Here is a 21,307-nt window from a genome sequence, read left to right as displayed (position 1 = left end):
ACAATATTTACACTTTAAAACATACTTATAGTAGGAAGCCTACTGAAGTACCCAACCTGTCAAATATTATTTCAACCTCCCGAAATAGCCTCTCACAGCCAAGTGATCCGCACGAAAAAATGCCTTGTGTCCCTGTGTGTAGTTTGAAAACCATTTTAGACATAAATATTATTCTTTCTGCTACATTTCAAATATATAGATGAATGTTGTTCATATGAAGCGAAGTTACATTGTCGCAAAAACCTCACCGGCACTGAAAACGCGAGCCCATTTGACTAGAAGGGGTGGGGTGGACTGAAGGTGTATTTATTGCACCGAGCGAACAGCGGCGGTCATCTCCTCCGGTAAGGCACGGCAATGCCGCCAATGCGTGGGAGATGTGTCAAGAGCAGAGCAGAGCACTGAGAGAAGAGAAGAAAAGAGTAGAGAAACAAAAGATTGAGCGTGGATGGAAAGATCATGCACCAGCTCGAGCAGATGACTGATCGTTGCGCAGGAAATGTTCCACGACATCGTCCACTTCCAGTCCCTCTCCTCCTCCTGCATCGGATCTAACTCCTGCGGTGTCGGCACCGCCTATGACGCCGATGGCATCTTCTTCGGAGCTGCCAACATCTCCTCTACCAACGTTGCTGAGAGCTTCTTGAAGGACTCCGTGGACAACTCGTCCTACAGCATGAACAGTGGTGCCAACCAGGGCATGTACAACAACTATGCCTCCATCAACACCTACTGGGCTGACACCACCGCCATGGACAACATCCGTGGAGCCGACATCACCGACCACTCCATCGCTGGATCCGCCGAGACCATCGGCACCTCCTTCACCTCGGGCCACACTGTGCACACCGCCTCCGGCAACACCGTGTCCTACGTGCCCCACCCCTCCGACACCTAAGCGGTGTTCGAGCGGTAAGGAAGCGCGTCATGACTGGAGGAGGCATAGCTCAGGTTATGAAGATGCGCGGGAACGTAGCCATGTGCTGGTTCTATTGAATGAACAATATTTTAATCTTACACCACCCTGTTTCTCATGATCTAATCTCCGATCCTTGATGCTGCGATCCGGTTAGTTACATACTCGACTCCCCACGCACTCATTCCTGTATTCGCTGATTCCCTTCCTGAACGCTCCCTGCCTTGAAACACATTCTCTCTTCGATCCAGCTCCGACAAGTATCTCGCGATGCTTCACAAGTCACACCGTGGGTCTTCCGTGACATGTTGTGTCTTTTAACGTCACGACAAGGCACGTAGAGGGAAAGCCAACGTCCTACTTGAAATTTAAATGACATGGTTGAGTTTACAGAACTGATCTACACAGTGTCGAACAGCAGCACTTTTCAGGATAAGGACTTCATCTGAAGCTCAGCCGAACAGGGTTTGGGCCTGTCGATTGAGAAAGGATGCTCCTTAGCGCCGTGCCTGGGAACCGCTTGATGATGCGTACGATGAAACCAGGATTCCTTTGTGTTATCATACCCCGAGGCTTTACGGGTTGCAGATGTCTACAGCGAATGCTCAAGGCACCTCCGCTGGATCACACATCAACAAAGGTACAGTGCAGTGATGTCTAGTTTGATAACGATGCTGAGCGTGGCATACAACATAAGGAGAGAACAGACCCTTCGAGAAGAAGAGGCTGTTCCTTACGTAAGCAGGCTAACTTTAAGTGAAGGACTCGGGGTGATGCTCCTTGCTGCACGAGCACGCTCGCCTCATGCGAGCTCTCGCTTCTCGCAAGCTTCTGATCCTCTTCTTACCACTGTAGCGAGGGAAACCACCCGTAATGTACTAAAGCGAGGGCCGATGTGTAGTACCAGCACTCCGTAGAATCTGCTGGACGGAAAAACTCATGTTCAAATCCGACAAGAAGAGACACGCATCTTGACTATGCCGCCTGGAAACATTGATCGCTCTGCCGGAGCCTCCGGCTCCGCTAGCATGATGGTGACGGCGACCGCGGCGCGCCGCCAGGCGCGCCGTGCAGACGTTGGCACTCGGAAGGAGGGACTCAGTGACGGCTGAGTCAGAGACCTCTGACCGGAGTCGACGGAGGGCCCCGGCGGTGGTAGGTTCATTGGTTTTACTCAAATTAAAGAGTTTTCAAGATTATACAACAAAATGTTTTTAAGATCGGGTTCTTGAGTAAACTTCCGTACCAGTCTTTTGCATATTTTGTAAACATTCTGTCTGCCCATACAGAAACAAAAAAAAGACCGGTCAACCCAAAATAGAACCGGGGGAACACCATCTGGTGGGTGCTAGTCAAGATGGGCATTTGAAATCATTTGCGATATTTGTTTCTTCTATTTTTCAAATGCTACATGAAATTGTGATCGACCAAACTCGACCCCATAAATAACTGTGGCCCCCGGGGCTTGTAGGGGTGGGGTAGACTGAAGGTGTATTTATTTCACCGAGGGAACAGAAGCAGTCATCTCCTCCGGTAAGAGAAAGATCAACATGATGTAAAGCACAGCGGTGTTAAAGATGATGTTACAAACGTCAAGTCGTGGGCCAACTTGATTAGATGACTGATCGTTGAGCAGGAAATGTTCCACGACATCGTCCACTTCCAGTCCCTCTCCTCCTCCTGCATCGGATCTAACTCCTGCGGTGTCGGCACCGCCTATGACGCCGATGGCATCTTCTTCGGAGCTGCCAACATCTCCTCTACCAACGTTGCTGAGAGCTTCTTGAAGGACTCCGTGGACAACTCGTCCTACAGCATGAACAGTGGTGCCAACCAGGGCATGTACAACAACTATGCCTCCATCAACACCTACTGGGCTGACACCACCGGCATGGACAACCTCCGTGGAGCCGACATCACCGACCACTCCATCGCTGGATCCGCCGAGACCATCGGCACCTCCTTCACCTCGGGCCACACTGTGCACACCGCCTCCGGCAACACCGTGTCCTACGTGCCCCACCCCACCGCCGGCTAAGCGGTGTTCGAGCGGTAAGGAAGCGCGTCATGACTGGAGGAGGCATAGCTCAGGTTATGAAGATGCGCTGGAACGTAGCCATGTGCTGGTTCTATTGAATGAACAATATTCTAATCTTACGCGATTGAAGGGAAGCTTTTTGTCATATTTGCTTTCTGAGGTCATCCTGTTGAACTATGTCGCATTTTGTCAAATAGCAAGTACCTTTTTGACAGCCCATTGATGAAATCGTATTATGCACAGAAAATCTTACTTGTTCGCTTGTCAACCCAGAGATGTGCTGTCGAGTTCGAGATCTAAATCTCATCTGCAAGCCAGAGCGAGTTGCAACATGCGCTACAAGCCCCCATACACCCCATTATCACTTGCAGTCTTGCTGAGTCATGAACACTTCGCCGCATCATTCCCTGAGGGCCTCCCAAAGCCACTGGAGTCCCATCAGCGCCAGCTCTGAGGCTGATGCCCTCCTGTACAACTGCAACCTGATGATGACACCCTTGAGCTGCGAGCACTGTCAAACAATCGGCGGCTGCCTGGGCCCTGCAGTGCCGCGGCACCGAGTCCGTGACTCAGGTGGAATTTCCGAAAGTTCACGGCGACTGAGTCAGGCCATCAGACGGTGCGTTCTAGCCTGAGACGAACTTAACTTTGAGTAAAGGAAACAGCCTGGCAGTGCGCTTCCACGGTGGCGTCACTGTGGTGGCTTATGATTGCCTTTGAATGCCCGACCGCGCGGCCCGGGCCCAGCCGGGCACTCAGTGAGTCAGTGATGATGATCGGACGGTGCGAACTTCGGAACTTGGGCACCCTCAGGGCCTCAGTGGTTGGGGTGCCACGGTCCGACCGTACTGTACTCTCAGGCTGATCCTGTCGGCGACTTGCCGCAAACGCATCGATGATCCGGGTCCAGGATCTTTCGTCAGCGAGTCACTGACCGGGCGGGCCTCCGACCCTCCGCTCGGACTCGGCGGGACTCACCGGGGTGACCGGCGGTCGGGGCCCGGCGGTCCCGGGTTCGGGCCCGGCGGGCTTCGGAAGTTCCGAGTTCAACGGAGTCCGGTCAGCCTGGTGTCACAGTCGTCAAGGTAAGTATCAGTTAACTCAATTTCAGTTTGGACAGCCGCGTGAGCAGGATCATTTTCAACCGTTCACCGTTGTGGTTGGTTCTCCGAGTGACTTTCTCGCCCGGTATGGCCTGTGCGACTGCCGAGTGCCATGATTGTCCGGGCCTCATACAGTGATTTTTCAGTAACTTAACTTTGAGTAAACTTGAAACTTCCTGGCCCGCCTCTCCGAGGCCTGATTGTCCTCGTATTGATTTTTAACTTTTAACTTTGCGTAAACTGCGAGGCAAAAGGACTGGGTCACTGTCAGTGCCCGGCCCGGCGGGCCGGCCCGGCCGGGCCGCAACTAGTGACCTTACGTTGAAAAAAAAAAGGGCGTCATCCCAAAATAGATCGCTGATTGACGAGCCCTGGTGGGTACCTGGAGTGATTTCAGTCGGCTCGTCTAAGCTGTGCTCCTACATTTCAAAGTCACACACTCCATATTCCTCTCTCCCCGCCCCTCGCTCCAAATTATTGACTTCGCTCAAAATCGGGTGCAGGGGGTAGGGTAGCAGAACTTCATAAAAACTCGCCGGAAGGGACAGAGGTACATCAAAGACCAGCGGTAAGAGGTGGAAACCATGACTTCGTCCTGGCCAAGCTCGAGCAGATGACTGATCGTTGCGCAGGAAATGTTCCACGACATCGTCCACCTCCAGTCCCTCGCCGGATCCTGCATCGGATCTAACTCCTGCGGTGTCGGCACCGCCTCTGACGCCGATGGCATCTTCTTCGGAGCTGCCAACATCTCCTCTGCCAACGTTGCTGAGAGCTTCTTGAAGGACTCCGTGGACAACTCGTCCTACAGCATGAACAGTGGTACTGACCAGGGCATGTTCAACGACTATGCCTCCATCAACACCTACTGGGCTGACACCACCGCCATGGACAACATCCGTGGAGCCGACATCACCGACCACTCCATCGCTGGATCCGCCGAGACCATCGGCACCTCCTTCACCTCGGGCCACACTGTGCACACCGCCTCCGGCAACACCGTGTCCTACGTGCCCCACCCCACCGCCGGCTAAGCGGTGTTCGAGCGGTAAGGAAGCGCGTCATGACTGGAGGAGGCATAGCTCAGGTTATGAAGATGCGCGGGAACGTAGCCATGTGCTGGTTCTATTGAATGAACAATATTTTGATCTTATGCTTTTGATTTTGCTTTCGTCACATGACATTGATTCAACCAAAGATAGCTTTTCTTCAATCCAGCCATGAGTATCACACTCTGTTCTAGAGCTGTTACGTTTCAGTCCGATGCTCACGACCACTTTGATTTTGTACTGATGGCGATCCCCACTATCACTTGCATATGCAAAACCTAGCAGACCGCATCGCTGGCTCTGTTGTACAATGGTCTTTTCTCGGAACCACCCGATCGCGGTGGCAGGATGAGTAAGTCCTTAAAACTATGCTGGCATCGTCTTTCGACACTTTCCGGTACTGGTTGGACAGAGCAATCGTCACCCTATGCTGGAGTCTACTAGAGCTCTCAAAGCCGACTACATTGTGGGCTATCCATGCCAGACCTCAAACCGATGATTCCAGCTGAATGCCTCCTTCAGCTTTCCGGCGCCTCCGAAGCACTCGAGCTGACCTCATAAAGCGGTCCCATCAGATTTGCGAAACACGTGCATCGACCAGCGAGATAAGGATTACAAAAACGGACAAGAAGGCAAAGTCTCTCAGATAGATCAGACGAAAAAACAACCCTTGCAGGATCCGGGAGATCAAGGTCATCATCCGTATCCGCGGCTACCGCGTTGAGAGCGTCTGGAAGCGAGTGGAGGTGGTAGCGGAGATGGCAAACATGCGATGAAATCAGCTCAAGAGCTTGATCTGTCGCCAATGGCGAGAACACGAAACGGTCGTCAGTGAGAATCAAGTTATTCAACTTGCCGGACGAACATATGTTTTTGATGGACATGCCATCACTCTCTGAGTTTGACCTGCTGGTCTCAGGATACTCCACAGGGAAGCTTCCATCTTGCTTCAGTACCGATAATCCCATTAGGCTCGTTTCCCGTTGCACATCTTGATCTCTAAGAGACAGATTGATCCACAGGACTGTCGCTGTTTTTTGCTCCCTTTGACTCGTTACTGTCTACTCCGAGACTTGAAGGCTCCATTCTCAAGCAAGACTCCTTCATTCCTTCAACCAATTCGCTACCACCAGGCGTCTGTCCGAAGAGATAATCGCTATTGCAGTACGAGGGCTGATGTAGTTGAGTAAACCTTTCGGTACTGAACCCGATAACTGATTTTCCTCGTACTTTGAAAAAAAAGAACAAGGGGTCATCCCAAAATAGATCGCTGATTGACGAGCCCTGGTGGGTACCTGGAGTGATTTCAGTCGGCTCGTCTAAGCTGTGCTCCTACATTTCAAAGTTACACACCCCATATTCCTCTCTCCCCGCCCCTCGCTCCAAATCACTCCAAGTCGGGTGCAGGGGGTAGGGTAGCAGAACTTCACAAAAACTCGCGGAAGGAGGGGAGCGGTCAAGCTTCTGCGGTAAGGAAGAGACCATGACGCCGAGAAGAGACCATGGCCAAGCTCGAGCAGATGACTGATCGTTGCGCAGGAAATGTTCCACGACATCGTCCACCTCCAGTCCCTCGCCGGATCCTGCATCGGATCTAACTCCTGCGGTGTCGGCACCGCCTATGACGCCGACGGCATCTTCTTCGGAGCTGCCAACATCTCCTCTGCCAACGTTGCTGAGAGCTTCTTGGCGGACTCCGTCAACGACGCTTCCTACAGCATGAACAGTGGTACTGACCAGGGCATGTTCAACGACTATGCCTCCATCAACACCTACTGGGCTGACACCACCGCCATGGACAACCTCCGTGGAGCCGACATCACCGACCACTCCATCGCTGGATCGACCGAGACCATCGGCTCCACCTTTGGCTCGGGCCACACTGTGCACACTGCCTCCGGCAACACCGTGTCCTACGTGCCCCACTCCCCAGCTGGTGGCAAGTAAGGAACTTCGGAATCGTGAGTAAGGAAGCGCGTCATGACTGGAGGAGGCATAGCTCAGGTTATGAAGATGCGCGGGAACGTAGCCATGTGCTGGTTCTATTGAATGAACAATATTTTAATCTTATCTAATTACCATGCTTGCAATGATGTTTTTGCTGCTTCTGGTCTAGGTCGATTGATTCGTCCATTGCTCATCCCAAGTGTGTTAAATCGGTCGGCTCTATTCGCCCTCCCACCATGCTACAGTACGAAGATTTACGGGACAGGAAAACACTAGAATACGGACAAAGATCGTAGATGCCCTTTAGATTATCTCTCGGACGCGTCTTCTTATTTGAGAGAACGATTCTTCCATGCAACCTGTCTTTTTGTTGCAGCTAAATCTTTGGCACTAGAGAGCCCGGTTCCTGTAAGCTATCGCACCTTCGAGTGACAAACCTCATCAGTCAACAACACCGGCATCAACGATGAGTCATTCCAATCACTCTAGATCACCCGCCAGACTCGCATTCCGCATACCGCATACTCCGCAACAGCAAAACTTGCTGGCATGTGACAAATACTCCTCCTTTAATCCATCCTCGACCAGCATGGCTGTCGTTCCCGATACTCTGCGGCCGTCACGATGCAGTCCGATGCCCAACACAACTCTGTAACATCCCCGCAAAGGAATTCATGCTCCCTTTATAAGCGCGCACGTACGCACTCATGATGGCTGAATGTTGAAGTCTAATCAGTCAAGCTGATGGGGGGGGCGCAGTGCCTCACTTGGCTCAACACGAGCGTGTTGCAACATGCACCACAAGCCCAGACTCGATTATCACTGTCTTGCTCATGCTCAGCATGTTCGCAAACATACGGATGTCTGCTCTCGCCTCGCAAGATGTCTCAGGTGAACTGACATGTAGACGCCTCCGCTCCGCTAAAGCCCTTCCAACAGCTCCAGGCTTTTATGTCCTCAGCGCGATTATCGCCTAAACAGTGGGACATGTATCAGAGCTCTGCGAAGGCGAGCTCAAGCCTCCGCAGGAAGGAATCTTATTGAGCAGGAGTGGGCAGCAAGAGAAGCTATGGTCTTCTCTTACAGCCACGAGGCAGCAAGGGCTCTAACGGCTCCCTGTTCGGCGACAGAGTGTGCCAAGTACGGGGGGTATCTCCTGTACTGGTACGATTGGATGAATTTCGAGGAGGAGCAGGCAGCAGATCTAAGCGACCGCACGAGAAATGCTCGCTCGTGCGCGAAGAGCCTCACCACCCCTGGTTGTTCCCCTCGACTATGAAATGATCGCCAACAACTGCTAAGGTGGTCTGTCCTTCCCCTTGCTGTGTGCACCACGAATTGATAGTGTTCGTGTTATCAAACAACTTTACGCTTCACCCTTGTGTGTGATCCAGCGGAGGTGCCTTGAGCATGCGCTGAAGACGTCTGCAACCCGTAAAGCCTCGGGGTGTGACAGCATCGTGTATAGTAGGGGGGTTTATGCACCGCGTTCACATGGCGTGAGCATGCTCGTTCGACCTCCTTGTCGTGTACCTTGGCCTCTCCATCTGACTCAAAACATGACGTCAACTCTAATCCTGTCAGAATAGACTTGTGCCAGCGATAACAAAGAGTCAGGGCACGCTCTTTCTTGGTTCGTGTCGCTCGTTGAACATCACTTAAACAGCAAGATTGTGATGTTGAAAGCTTCCCTGTTTTGTGCTCAATGAAGACGATGGCTCTGAGATTCTAAATGATATCGTTTAATCGAACACATGGTTTACATACCGCACCTTTCAACAGTGACATACATAGGTTGAAGAACATGCAGAGGTAAAGTGGACCCGCTTTCTGTGAATGTGTCAAGCTATGCGGAGTCCAGTGAATTGCTCTTTGGAATACGTGTATTGGGGCCACAAATTCTGAAGGGAAGACCCTGACATCGCGGGCATTCGCTTGAAGTTAGGAAGTTCATGCAGTAATTTCATGTTGTAGATGTTCTGAACGACAGCATCAGGCATACTACATGAGAGAATCATGCAATATACGTGAAGCCGGAACCTCCTTCGAGTGCAGCATGACCTTTGAATGTCAACGACGCTTCCTACAGCATGAACAGTGGTGCCAACCAGGGCATGTTCAACGACTATGCCTCCATCAACACCTACTGGGCTGACACCACCGCCATGGACAACATCCGTGGAGGCGACATCACCGACCACTCCATCGCTGGATCCGCCGAGAGCCCTACCAATCTTTAAGCATTTCCACTCGTGAAGATGTGCGGGAACGTAGCCATGTGCTGGTTCTATTGAATGAACAACCTGAGATCGGATTTGCTTGTACGTGTGTGGAGAGCAATCGCAACTCCAGTACTCTGTGAAGATGAGATCCATCTCCAACACTACAAAAGGGAGGCCAGATCCTCTTGCCTCCCGTATTCCTCGGAGTACGAACCACGGATATAGCAGTGTCTGTATTGTCTGTTGTACATAAGGAATCTAGCTTCAAGCTTGCTTCCTCCTCGTCCTAAGCGCGGCTTCGCTGCTTCGTTGGGACCGTTCCCTCATCAGCTAGCGCCTTACATGATCCTTGCATCTTTGACTTTCGAGCCGTCAGCGAGTTGTCAGAGCTCGTAGGAACCGAACTGACCCGAGTCAGGCAAAGGTCAACCAAAAGGAAAGGACAGTTGGATGCTGCCTCGTACTCGCGTTCGAAATTGACTTCTCCTGGACAACCCAGGATACTCTACCCCAGTGTGAATCTGCTGAAAAGGACCCCTCTGGAGGTCTCTGTTGCAGGAACAGTGTTACCCGTGGTGGCTTACAAGCTAAGAGGACGGGGTTCTCTTCCCTACGAGAGAGCAAGGCTTCCTTTCCAAGTGCTGATGGGATGTTCAACGTCTAAGGAGGGCAGCTTGTCAACTTCCAAGGAGGGGACACCCCTGCTTCCTTCAGCAAGGAGCACTACATACCCCCAGTCCTTCTCTTAGCCTATATAAGGATCAGCCTCTTCAGCTACAAGGGTCTGTTCTCTCCTCATGTTGTATGCCATGCTGATCTAGCATAGTTAGTAAACTCGACATCACACCTCATGTGTGATCCAGCGGAGGTGCCTTGAACATTCGCTGTAGACGTGTCTGCAACCCGTAAAGCCTCAGATTGAAACACGGGTATGCTTCATTCGATCCCACAAGGATTCTATTGTGCGACATGCTGACCTTGATGTTGCCAAGCCTGTGAAGATGTTTCACACTGCTGGCAGCCCTTGGCTTTCCCCTCGTGCAGGTCAGTACACATTGGCCTGCTTCTTCTACTCTCCCTCCATGGCAGCCCTACCGATGAATAGCGGCAGCCATTTGCTGGGATCTCTAGAGCTTGATATCAAGACTGCTTTCCTATGAGCTCTAGAACGCTTTCTCCCTTTCTCAGCTCTCTCTGACAAGCCCTTTGCAGCGACACGTCCAGCTTGACAGTAGTCGGGGGGAGTGCTGGGACTACTTTGGGGGCCCAAAAGTTTCAAACTGATTGTAGGAGACAGTAATTCTTTTCCACCGCGGCTATCTAGAGCTGCCTTGACAGTCTCGAGACAAGAAGGGTGTTGAGAAACTTCTTTGTCATTGGGATTGACCGGTCGAATTTGTGTCGTCCAGTGATAGATGGTCTCGACCGCGTGACAAACTGCTTCCATTGAGTTCGAGAAAGGCGCTTGTTGTTGTATAGGCAGTCACGGTAGTGGGATACCGCCTTTTTGATGCTTGATATCAAGACTGCTTTCCTATGAGCTCTAGAACGCTTTCTCCCTTTCTCAGCTCTCTCTGACAAGCCCTTTGCAGCGACACGTCCAGCTTGACAGTAGTCGGGGGGAGTGCTGGGACTACTTTGGGGGCCCAAAAGTTTCAAACTGATTGTAGGAGACAGTAATTCTTTTCCACCGCGGCTATCTAGAGCTGCCTTGACAGTCTCGAGACAAGAAGGGTGTTGAGAAACTTCTTTGTCATTGGGATTGACCGGTCGAATTTGTGTCGTCCAGTGATAGATGGTCTCGACCGCGTGACAAACTGCTTCCATTGAGTTCGAGAAAGGCGCTTGTTGTTGTATAGGCAGTCACGGTAGTGGGATACCGCCTTTTTGATGCTTGATATCAAGACTGCTTTCATATGAGCTCTAGAACGCTTTCTCCCTTTCTCAGCTCTCTCTGACAAGCCCTTTGGAGTGCTGGGACTACTTTGGGGTCCCAAAAGTTTCAAATTCGCGCTTGAGGTTGCTGAGGAGTCCAGTATATCCGTGATAGTAGGAGAAAAATCCATGACGGCCTAGCACTACTACCGTTGCCATGATGGCCTGCACTGCCGCAGTGCCGCAGCTGAACCGTCGCGGGGCCGCGCCGAGTGACTGTAAGGCTGCGGGACTCCCGGGCCCCGGCCCTCCCGGGATACTAGGCTTTCGGAAGTTCACCGCCGGGCGGACCCCGGGCCCCGGCGTCCGGGCCCGGACTGATGACTCGAATGGCCCCGGGCCCGGGGTATCACTGCCCTCTTAGTTCCGAAGTTCCTTGAAGTCTGGCTCCTCACGTCAACCAAGCTGAAATAAAAAAGCAGATTCTGTACCCCCAAACTTGATAGAGATAGGATGGGAGGGGGTACAAAATTTGAAAAAGCATCGTGTGAATATTTGAAATTTGGATGTCGTGTTGCAAAGGGTTGACACATGGTGGCCTAAAAAATTGAGTTCAGCCGCGATTGTTTCAGTGAGCCTGCCGGGGTGGGGGGGGCTTGGTGAGCGCATATATTGACCGCGAGTCAAGCATCAGGAAAACTTGCGGTGAGACTATGATCGTGCCATGTTGGGTGCTGCGATGATGGAGAGAGATGTTGAGAGGAGACACGAAGAGAGCAGATGAGAGAAAGAAGCAAAGAAGATCCAAACAAAGGCAGAGGCAGAGGCAGAGACAGAGACAGAGACAGGGTTTGAGTTTGACATTCATTGCACAGGAAATGTTCCACGACGTCCTCCACCTCCAGTCCCTCTCCTCCTGCATCGGATCTAACTCCTGCGGTGTAGGCACCGCCTCTGACACCGACGGCATGTTCTTCGGAGCTACCAACATCTCCTCTGCCAACGTTGGTGAAGGCTTCTTGGCGGACTCAGTCAACGACGCTTCCTACAGCATGAACAGCGGTACTGACCAGGGCATGTTCAACGACTATGCCTCCATCAACACCTACTGGGCTGACACCACCGACATGGACAACCTCCGTGGAGCCGACATCACCGACCACTCCATCGCTGGATCCACCGAGACCATCGGCTCCACACCTTTGGCTCGGGCCACACTGTGCACACTGACTCCGGCAACGCCATCTCCACCTACAAGCAGCACTAGACGATCTGGACGTGGCAAGATACAGCAGTGCGACTGGCGGCATGAGATTAGCAAGCTTTTCATGACGTCTATTAAACTATTAATCAAACTCCGTTGTCGTAGCTGCTTCTCTTTCAGGGCTTCAAGAGGCCTACATCAACAAGTGAGACAGAGGCCTTTACTCTCAATCAACACTTTCTCCCCAGCTACTTCAACTAGAGCGCCCAAACATACATGACTAACTCGTCCGCGTGTAACCACCCCTTCCCTGCCAGGCTCCTTCCTCGCCGCTGCAGCACTATAAGTTCGGCGCATCCTTTGAGGTGCTCAGCTCCTGCTGTACGGCTTGAGCGCGAGATGTCACAAAGTCCACGATCTCATGCTCTACAAGGTCCCACGACAATCGCTGCTGCACATGGCAGAGAGACGCGAAGTTTGCCTGGGTCAGCTGATAGATGAAACTTCTGTCCGTGAGCAGGAAAGGATCCGCATACTCGATCGCCCGGGCGTCCACCTGGACAATCGCGAGGACAGCCTCTCTGCAAGATAGAATGTCCTCATGAGCGAACCGCATTGCACTCCCATCCTGCTTCACAGCCTCCATCACCACCTCCAAGTCAGCTCGCAACTGCAGACTGGCATACTGCAGAGCTGAAAAGGTCTGAGCGACTGCCTCCAGCACAATCTTCTTGTTGTTTCTCAGCTCGTAGGTCAAAAGCCTCAGAGAGTCCCCCGACTGTCTGACAGCCTCTGTCACAACTTCCTCGTCCTCCTGCAGGTTCTCGCTCGCGTATTGGAGCGCTTGACCATCTTTTCTCACCGCCGCCAAGACCACCTCCTTGCAAGACTTGATGCTGCTGTCGGCATACTCCAAGGCCAGACCACACTGCTTCACCGCCTCCATCACTATCGCCTTATCTCCACGGATCTCGTCACATGCAAACTTGATCATCGTACCGTCCTGCTCCACTGCATGCCTCACGAACGTTTTCTCGGCCCAGAGTTCAGAGCCAACGAACTCAAGCGCAGCGGGCGTCTCCTGGATGGCAGCAAGCACAACCTCCCGGTCGTTCTGTAGCGTCAAGACGTACTGCAGGGCTCGCCCGTCCTGCCTGACAGCTGCGAGGGCTACAGCTTTGTTGCACCTCAGCAGCTTGCTCGCGTACTTCAAGGCCAGGCCATCTTGCTTCACAGCCTCCATGACCACCTCCGCGTCTTTTCTCAGCTCTGCAGAAGCAGTTTGCAGCGATAATCCACATTGCTTGACGGCCTCGAGCACGACCTGACGATGAGCCTTCAGCTCGTCGCTCAAGAACTGCATGGAGCTTCCGTTCTGCCGGACCGATGCCAGCGCAATATCGACATTGTTCTTCAGCCTGTCACTAGCGTATCGCAGAGCGCTGCTGTCATTCTCAACAGCTGTCAAGACAACGTCAAAGTCATCTCTCAATTTCTCATCTGCATTCTCCAAGGCTGTGCTATCCTGTCTCACGGCATCCAAGACGATCTGCTTGTCACTGACCAGAGCGTTGGAGTGCTCGAGGGACCTCCCACTTTGCTGCACGGCAGTCATCACCACCTCCCTCTTCGATTTCAAGTCCGACGAAGCAAATTGCAGCGCGTAGCCATTTTGCTTCACTGCTACAAGTACCACCTCCAAGCTGCTACGCAACTCCTCCGATGCGAATTCCAGTGCGAGACCATCTCTAGCTACAGCCGCTAGCACCACGTCGCGATTGGCACAAATCCGTTGAGCAGCATACTCCAACGCCAGCCCATTGTTCTTGACAGCTTGCAGGACGAGCTTCACGTCTTCTCTCAAGCCTTCACCAGCAAACTCTAGGGACAACCCATCCTGCTGAACAGCCTCCATCACCACACTCCTGTCGCTCCGAAGGCTCGGCGATGCGAATCGCAACGAAGTTCCCGCGAAGCGGACGGCACTCATCACAATCTCTCTGTCATTCTTCAAACTTGAATCAGCAAACTCGAGCGAAAAGCCGTTGTTTTGAACAGCAGACATCACAACTCTCTTACATGCCTTCATCCTTGGACTAGCAAATTCAAGAGCCTCGCCGCTCTCGTGGACTGCAGCAAACACAATGTCTTCGATGTCTCTTACAGTAGCATTGCAGTACTGCAACGCCTGGCCAGATTGCATGACAGCGTTGAGCACGACTTCCTTGTCTTCACAAAGTTGACTATCTCCGTCAAGATAATTGAGAACACGTCCATCATGCAGCAAGGCAACAAGAACTATCGACTTGTCCGCCCTCAATTCCCTACTTGCGTACTCTAGGGACCTTCCATTCTGTTTCACCGCAGCCATAACGACTTCTCGGTCACTCTGCAGCTGCTCGTCTGCCCAGATCAATGACATCCCATCGTTCTGCACAGCCGCAATCACCACATCTTTGTCGCGCTTGAAACTGTTGCTGGCGAATTCCAACGCCATCCCTTCGTTAGAGACCGCGGCAAGCAAAATATCCTTGTTTTGCAGAAGCTCGTTGCTAGCGTACTTGACTGCAGTTCCGTTCTTCTTGACAGCAGCCAAAACGATGTCGAAATCGTTTCGATACTTGGGGTCCACATATCTTAAGGCAGATCCATCGTTGTTGACCGCAGTAAGAATGATGTCACGATCAAATCGGAGGTCACTATTCACGTAGTCGAGCACATGTCCATTCTTGGATAAGGCTGCCTTCACCAGAGTTGGATCGTTGTGAAACTCATTGCTCGCATGACGAAGTGCACTGCTATCTTGGTTGATTGCTTTCCATACAACTTCAGCATCATGAATGAGGGGTTTGCCAACAAACTCAAGTGCACAGCCATTTTGTTCGACAGCATTCAAAACCAGTTTCTTCATTGCCCGACATCGATCGCTCGCATGCACCAGAGCATATCCATCCTGTCGCACAGCAGACAAGATGATCGTCTCGTCGTCTCGCAGTTCGTCAGACGCATATTGCAATGCTCTTCCGTCCTGTCGCACTGCAGCCATCACAACGTCATAATCTGATTTGAGTCTATTGCCCACGTACTCCAACGCACAACCATTCTTCTCTAATGCCCTCAACACAATTTGTTTGTCCGAACGCAATTCAATACTTGCATACCGCAGAGCCCAATCGCCGGAAATGACAGCTGCATTGATAATGTCGCGATCCGATCTGAGCTCATAACAGACCGACTCAAGGGACCAGCTCGATTGCCTGATCGCTGCAAGAACAACTTCCTTGTCACGCTGAATCTCTTCGCTGGCGTGTTCCAGTGCCGTCCCACACCTTCTTACACTTGTCAAAACAATATCTCGATCCGCTTGAAGCTCGTCCGACGCAAATTCAAGAGCGTTGCCATCTTGCCGTACAGCCTTGAGAACGATTTCCCTATTTGACCTGAGCTCATCTGACACATATTCAAGTGACCTCCCACTTTGCATTATTGCCGTTTCAACAATCTCCAAATCATTCTGGAGCTCTTCACTTGCAAATTCTAGACTAAACCCGTCCCTTCGGACTGCAACGAGCACGATTTCTCTATTTCCCCTCAGATTCTGGCTGGCATATTCCAAAGCTCGCCCATAATCTTGCACAGCTGCAAGGACTACTTCAAAGTCGTCGACCAGATCCTCGCTAGCAAACTCCAGGGACATACCGTTAGCACGTATGCTGAATAGAACTAAGTTCCTGTCATTCTTCAATAGGTCCCCTGCGTGTTCCAGGGCGTTGCCGTCATTCCTCAATGCTGCAATAACCATGGCTCTATCATCCCGGAGCTCTTCATTCGCATATTCTAGTGCTGCCCCGTTCTGTCGAACTGCTGTCATCACGACTTCTCTGTCCCCCTTCAAATTTTCACTAGCGTATTCTAACGCTCGGCCGTCATTGCTGACTGCCGCCAGAACCAAGTCTTTGTCAGCCTTCAACTCGTCGCTTACATGCATAAGTGCAATCCCCATCTTCTTCACAGCCATTATCATCAGGTCCTTGTCCGCCTTGAGCATATCTGAAACATACTCCACAGCCCATCCGTCCTGGTTGACCGCCAGAGAAACTACTTCACGATCAGCTTTCAACTCCTCGCTGAGGAATTCTAGTGCCCTGCTGTCTTGGCGGACAGCTAACAGAGCGATCTCTCTATCTGCTCGCATCTCTTCGCTTGCATACTCCAAAAAATAACCGCAGCGCCGTGTTGCTGCTATCACTATCTCCCTGTTGGATTTCATGTCGTCTCCTACGTGGAACAAAGCTCTTCCATCTTGTTGTACAGCAGCGAGAGCTACTTCCATGTCTGACTTCAAGGTTTCGCTTGCATGGCACAAGGTCTCACCGTCTTGTCGAATGGCCACCATAACAAGCTCTTTGTTTGATTTGAGCGCATCGCTAGCAAATTCTAAAGCACGGCAATCCTGCTTCACTGCTGCCGTCACAACCTCGACATCTGCCCTCAAGGCATCATGCGCATACTGCAATGCAAGACCATCTTTCTTCACTGCCGCAAGAACGATACGCTTGTCAGACTTCGATGCCTCGCCTGCGTATTCCAGCGCGATGCCGTTCTGTTCGACTGCTGTGAATACAATGTCTTCATCGTCTTTCAACTCAGAGGTTGCAAACTCAAGCGCGAGACCATCCAGACTTACGGCCATCGTGATGAATTCCTTGTCAGAATGTATGTTGACATTGGATGGCGGCAAGTCGATGCCCCTTCTACGCAATACCGTGATGATGTTTTCTCGCTGCATGGCTCTCGAACGCAAGCAATGATGGACTAAGTGGGGTCACAAAGAGCAGCGCATGTCCAAGAGATATCAATGGCTTTCCTTCATACCTTCCTCTCCTCCTTTTCTGCCCTCTCGCGCTCGCTCTTTCCGCCTTCCTACTCCTTAGAACTTCCCCGCCATTTCCAAATTCCTTCAGATTTGGGCACCCCTGGTTTTATCACCCCTACCCTTACTAGTTCGTGGCTTGCTAGAAGTACCCGTACTGCAGGGTTCTAAAACGGTGGTGTTTACCCCACCCCCCTCCTAGAGGACCACCTTCTCTCCAACCACTACAGATATCCATGCACCACCCTACCTCCGATTCCTAGCTTCAGGTTCGGACTCCCCCTACCCTACCCTACCGATTCCGTGCGGAATACCCGTGGTTTCCAGCACTCGGAGGACTCTCGTGCCGCTCCAACCGCCGCCCGACACTGCCGCAGTGCGGCGAGTCGCCCGGGCCCCGGGCCCCGGGCCGCGCCGCGCCGGCCCGGGCCGCTCCGGCCGGGCCAACCCGGACTCGAGGCTCCCGAAGTATCCGTCCCGGTTGACCAGTCCGTTGACTCCGTTCCGAGTCCGAGGGCAGGCCCTTCCGGGAGTGCCGCAGTTCCGAGCTGAGCCTACCGCAGTCGGAAGGGGCCGTTCCGACACAACTTGCCCCAGGCCGGCAGAGACGCCGGACGGCCGAGTCCGAGTCCGACGTGAGTGAGCGGGGCCCCGGCTCGGACTCCGTTCAAGCCTGTATCATGCCCGGCAGGGCGCAAGTCACACACTGAATGTTTTTACTAACATCAGAGTGATACCGTACGCCCCCCCCACCGTGATACTAGCCGTTGAATGAATTTCAGTGACAGTGCAAATGGATCTTAATCACAAATTTGCTGCCCTTCGGGGCTGGGAGTTGAACGGCTACACCATGTCGGTGGTGGAGCGAGCAAGGTCGCTGGAGGCAAGGTCATGCGCTGCAGCTGTCGCTTCCTTGATCGTCCATCTCCTATCCTCTCCTCCCTCCCTCCCTCTTATCCCCTCCGCCCTCCCTTCCTCCTATCTTCCTCTTCCCTCTTCATCCAACCTGGTGCTGCCCTGATTTCCCTGCCCTACTGTAATCTTATCTCCTTTACTTTCCTCGTCCTCGCAATCACGACATCTTTTCTTTCGTCCATCTTCCTTCCTTTAACCATTGACTTTAGGATGGCATCATTTTCCCATGCTCAGAGCGCGGCTTTAGCGGGGGTTGACCTTCGTCATCCGAGGTCGAGAGACCTGATGGCAGATTCGCTTCCAGTGACATCTCTACGCGCCGAGATGTCAGAGCTGCACGAGATGCTTCAAGCCCGCGGAGCAGCCATGCAAGAAATCGTCCTTGAGAGTCGCAACCTGCGGCAGATGGCTGCTAGCCGCATGTCAAGGAGAGACGTCACCAATCAGCTCGGGGAGCGCCTAAGGAATTTCTCCCACGTCTTCCCCACCGCAAACACGAGGAGACCCAGGAGGGCAGAGGTACCCGATGACATGGAGCTGAACAGCTACGTCCTGAGAGGAGGAAGCGAGGAGACGAGCTGTGTGATCTGCCTAGAAAACTTGACTGAAGGGGCTCAAGTTACTTCGTTAGCGTGTGCACACATGTTCCATGCGGCCTGCCTCAAGTCTTGGATCCGTCAAAAGGGTTGGGATGCCTCCTGCCCTCTCTGTGTGACCAAGATTTTTGCGAATGAGACCCACAAGAAGCGGTCTCCGGACGTCAGCCTCCGCAGCTCATCACACGAACTTTCTTTCAGTCAAGTTCATGATCAGCGCATCGCATCGAACAGCGGTTTCAAACCTTGTTGTGCTGTGTTTGCTGTTAGTGATTATGCAGTTTGGTTTCAAGTCCTTTGCCTCCTCTCCTGACTTGTATCCTTGCAGGTGAGGCGAGGAGGCCCAACTCGGCGAGGTAAACAGCGATCTCTTATCAAGGCATTTCTTACATCGCTCAGATCAACGATGGCTGGACATTCTCTCAGAGATTCACAGTCAGCAGCAGAAAGCAGAATCTGGTATGTTACAGTTGTTTTCTGCATCATTTTGCTGCATTTTTGCTTGAGAATTTCTTATTGCGGGGTGGTGCAGGCAGGTGGGTTCGAGCCGGGGCACTCGATTGAGAAGGAACAATTCAACCAGTCAAGCAGGTACGCCGTCAGTAAGTGATGGATGTTAAGTCAGACTGTCACAGCAGGAGCTTCGCCCCGTCAACCGACCATGAGCTTCTGTCCGCCGAGTACGCTTCGTTTACCCGCGGTGGTTTGGCATTGCTTGACCATTTTGGAAATAATCTCCTCTTGATGCAGCCAACGCGAGACCTGAGTCATCTCTTAAGTTTTTCTTCAAATCGCTCATGATAGTAAAACATAGTATGTTCTGTATTTCCTCCGATTGACCAAATGACATGGTTCACCATTTCTTTTGACCGGACCTGAATCACATTGAGGTCTGCAGGCCCTGAATAGAAGTGAATGTGATCACACACGTGCAAATAATGGTGTCAGAATTTCTGGATTTTCCGATTTCAGTTGCAGGATGAGGGCAACAGAGGGCAACATGTTTATCAGCTGTGTTTTGGGTAGCGTTATGACAATCATCAAACTTTTACTCAACTTCCCTCGACTTCGTCTGCGCACTGGAACTGTCTTTCTCTATTGCCAGTACAGTCAAGACAACTCAAATCGCTTCCTCTACACCTGCAATCTATTTTAAGCAAGCACCTTGTTCCTGGTCACGTGATGTCGGCGAAAGTTCTGCTTTGGATGCTTGGCGTATCCAGCCTGGTGAGCTCCCAAGAAGACAACATCTGTGCCTGCTGCTCCAATCTCCTCATCACTTGACATGGGCTTCTGGTGAGAAGGGGCAGCCTGATGATTCTGGTGGGCGACTGAACGAGCCAAGAGACGGTGAGCTTGATGCATCTTCTGGATACGGCGAGATGCCAAGTGCCTCCACTTCCCTGCAGCATTCACACTCTTCCTGGCATTGCGAATCTCTTCCAGCTTTGCATTGAGCTCGTGTCTTGCTTGCTTGGCCTGTTCCTTGAAGCGGGCAGGGAGTGTCGACTCCACCTCCTGCTCCCTCCTCGCCTCCATCTCCTTCGCAGTCTCCTGCTGACCATGCTTGCCCTGCTCATTGGGGAAGGCAGATTCAGTCACCTTCTCAATGCGCTGCAATTCTTCATCCGCTTGCTTTGCAACAGCGGCCTTGTCATGAGAAGCAAGGAAATGATGCTGCTTGTGCGCTGGGACCTTGGCGGCAGCAGCTTCGGGATGCTGTACAGCATGATGGCTCGCCACCTTAGCATAAGACTTGTCTGTGTTCTCCACAGCAGCAGTTGCATCAGCTACTTGCTTATAGTGCTGTTGCATCTCGCTGGAGCTCACGTGGTGCCATTGCTTTTCATGGTGTTGATGAGGAAAGATCGCGTCGTTCATTCGGGCCATCTCTGCGTCGAACTTGGACGCCTGCTGTGCAGCGGCGATTCTGCTGGCTTCAGTGACCTGCTTTACCCTACTCTCTTCTGCCATGAGCCTCTCTTCTTCCTTTGAGGCCATGGCCACACCCACCAGTAGCGCTACCATGGCAGCTACCTTCAACACAGCTCGAGCCATTGCGAAGGGACAACTGGTTATCCATCGTCCTTGGCTACAGTTGGCACCGGACCCGGCCCCGGAGGCGGGAACCCTGCAGTGCACTGCACTGAGAACTTAAATCTCTCAGTAACACAACAGAACTTATATCTCGGACCGTCCGAGTTTCGCTCAGGCTGCCGCTCCTCCTTTCTAGCCTAAATTCTGTTGAGGCGGGTTTGTAGGGTTACCCCCGGTCAGTCAAGTTCCTCCCAGAAAGTTTGTTTGCTCCCTCCGAGCCTAACTGAGCCGGGCCCGGTGAGCCTTACATAACTGAAATTCGCCTGGGAGTTTTGAAATACCAATATTGCGTATTGAATATTGAGGTTTGAAAATCAAATCAAGCTTTTCAACTTTGACTGCGCGATTGGGCATGATGGGCAAAGGTCCCAACAAGCATCTGGAGAAGGAGGAGGAGGAGGAGGAGGAGGAGCCTGTGAAGCTGGTGAGCTATAGAAGGAACATACACACACGTCAAAGTGCTAGAGGAAGA

General features: G+C 52.2%; 7 protein-coding genes across 7 annotated transcripts; 5 read left to right on the top strand and 2 right to left on the bottom strand.

Annotated features, from left to right (window-relative positions):
- Positions 1 to 499: 499 nt before the first annotated feature.
- Positions 500 to 898, top strand: GUITHDRAFT_114097 (hypothetical protein; the record flags this gene model as incomplete). Its single annotated transcript, XM_005826770.1, has 1 exon — positions 500 to 898. The coding sequence occupies one exon, from the start codon at positions 500 to 502 to the stop codon at positions 896 to 898; it is 399 nt and encodes a 132-aa protein (XP_005826827.1).
- Positions 899 to 2,555: 1,657 nt separating this feature from the next.
- On the top strand, positions 2,556 to 2,954 carry GUITHDRAFT_114096 (hypothetical protein; the record flags this gene model as incomplete). The annotated part of the gene is made up of 1 exon (XM_005826769.1): positions 2,556 to 2,954. The coding sequence occupies one exon, from the start codon at positions 2,556 to 2,558 to the stop codon at positions 2,952 to 2,954; it is 399 nt and encodes a 132-aa protein (XP_005826826.1).
- Positions 2,955 to 4,692: 1,738 nt separating this feature from the next.
- On the top strand, positions 4,693 to 5,091 carry GUITHDRAFT_114095 (hypothetical protein; the record flags this gene model as incomplete). The annotated part of the gene is made up of 1 exon (XM_005826768.1): positions 4,693 to 5,091. The coding sequence occupies one exon, from the start codon at positions 4,693 to 4,695 to the stop codon at positions 5,089 to 5,091; it is 399 nt and encodes a 132-aa protein (XP_005826825.1).
- Positions 5,092 to 6,648: 1,557 nt separating this feature from the next.
- GUITHDRAFT_114094 (hypothetical protein) lies at positions 6,649 to 7,053 on the top strand (the record flags this gene model as incomplete). Its single annotated transcript, XM_005826767.1, has 1 exon — positions 6,649 to 7,053. The coding sequence occupies one exon, from the start codon at positions 6,649 to 6,651 to the stop codon at positions 7,051 to 7,053; it is 405 nt and encodes a 134-aa protein (XP_005826824.1).
- Positions 7,054 to 12,468: 5,415 nt separating this feature from the next.
- On the bottom strand, positions 12,469 to 17,290 carry GUITHDRAFT_96556 (hypothetical protein). Its single transcript, XM_005826766.1, has 6 exons — positions 16,421 to 17,290; positions 15,583 to 16,318; positions 14,654 to 14,757; positions 13,919 to 14,428; positions 13,484 to 13,696; positions 12,469 to 13,339 (listed from the first exon to the last, which is right to left on the bottom strand). Exons 1-6 carry the CDS (start codon positions 17,141 to 17,143, stop codon positions 12,695 to 12,697), a joined length of 2,931 nt encoding a protein of 976 aa, XP_005826823.1. The 5' UTR covers positions 17,144 to 17,290; the 3' UTR covers positions 12,469 to 12,694.
- Positions 17,291 to 18,673: 1,383 nt separating this feature from the next.
- Positions 18,674 to 19,051, top strand: GUITHDRAFT_76097 (hypothetical protein; the record flags this gene model as incomplete). The annotated part of the gene is made up of 1 exon (XM_005826765.1): positions 18,674 to 19,051. The coding sequence occupies one exon, from the start codon at positions 18,674 to 18,676 to the stop codon at positions 19,049 to 19,051; it is 378 nt and encodes a 125-aa protein (XP_005826822.1).
- A 719-nt stretch (positions 19,052 to 19,770) lies between these two features.
- On the bottom strand, positions 19,771 to 20,781 carry GUITHDRAFT_154310 (hypothetical protein). Its single transcript, XM_005826764.1, has one exon. It carries the CDS (start codon positions 20,764 to 20,766, stop codon positions 19,891 to 19,893), a length of 876 nt encoding a protein of 291 aa, XP_005826821.1. The 5' UTR covers positions 20,767 to 20,781; the 3' UTR covers positions 19,771 to 19,890.
- Between the last annotated feature and the right edge of the window lie 526 nt (positions 20,782 to 21,307).

The sequence above is a fragment of the Guillardia theta genome (genome assembly GCF_000315625.1).
Source record: "Guillardia theta CCMP2712 unplaced genomic scaffold GUITHscaffold_72, whole genome shotgun sequence".
Lineage (NCBI taxonomy): Eukaryota > Cryptophyceae > Pyrenomonadales > Geminigeraceae > Guillardia > Guillardia theta.
This window is presented reverse-complemented; position numbering and strand designations above follow the sequence as displayed.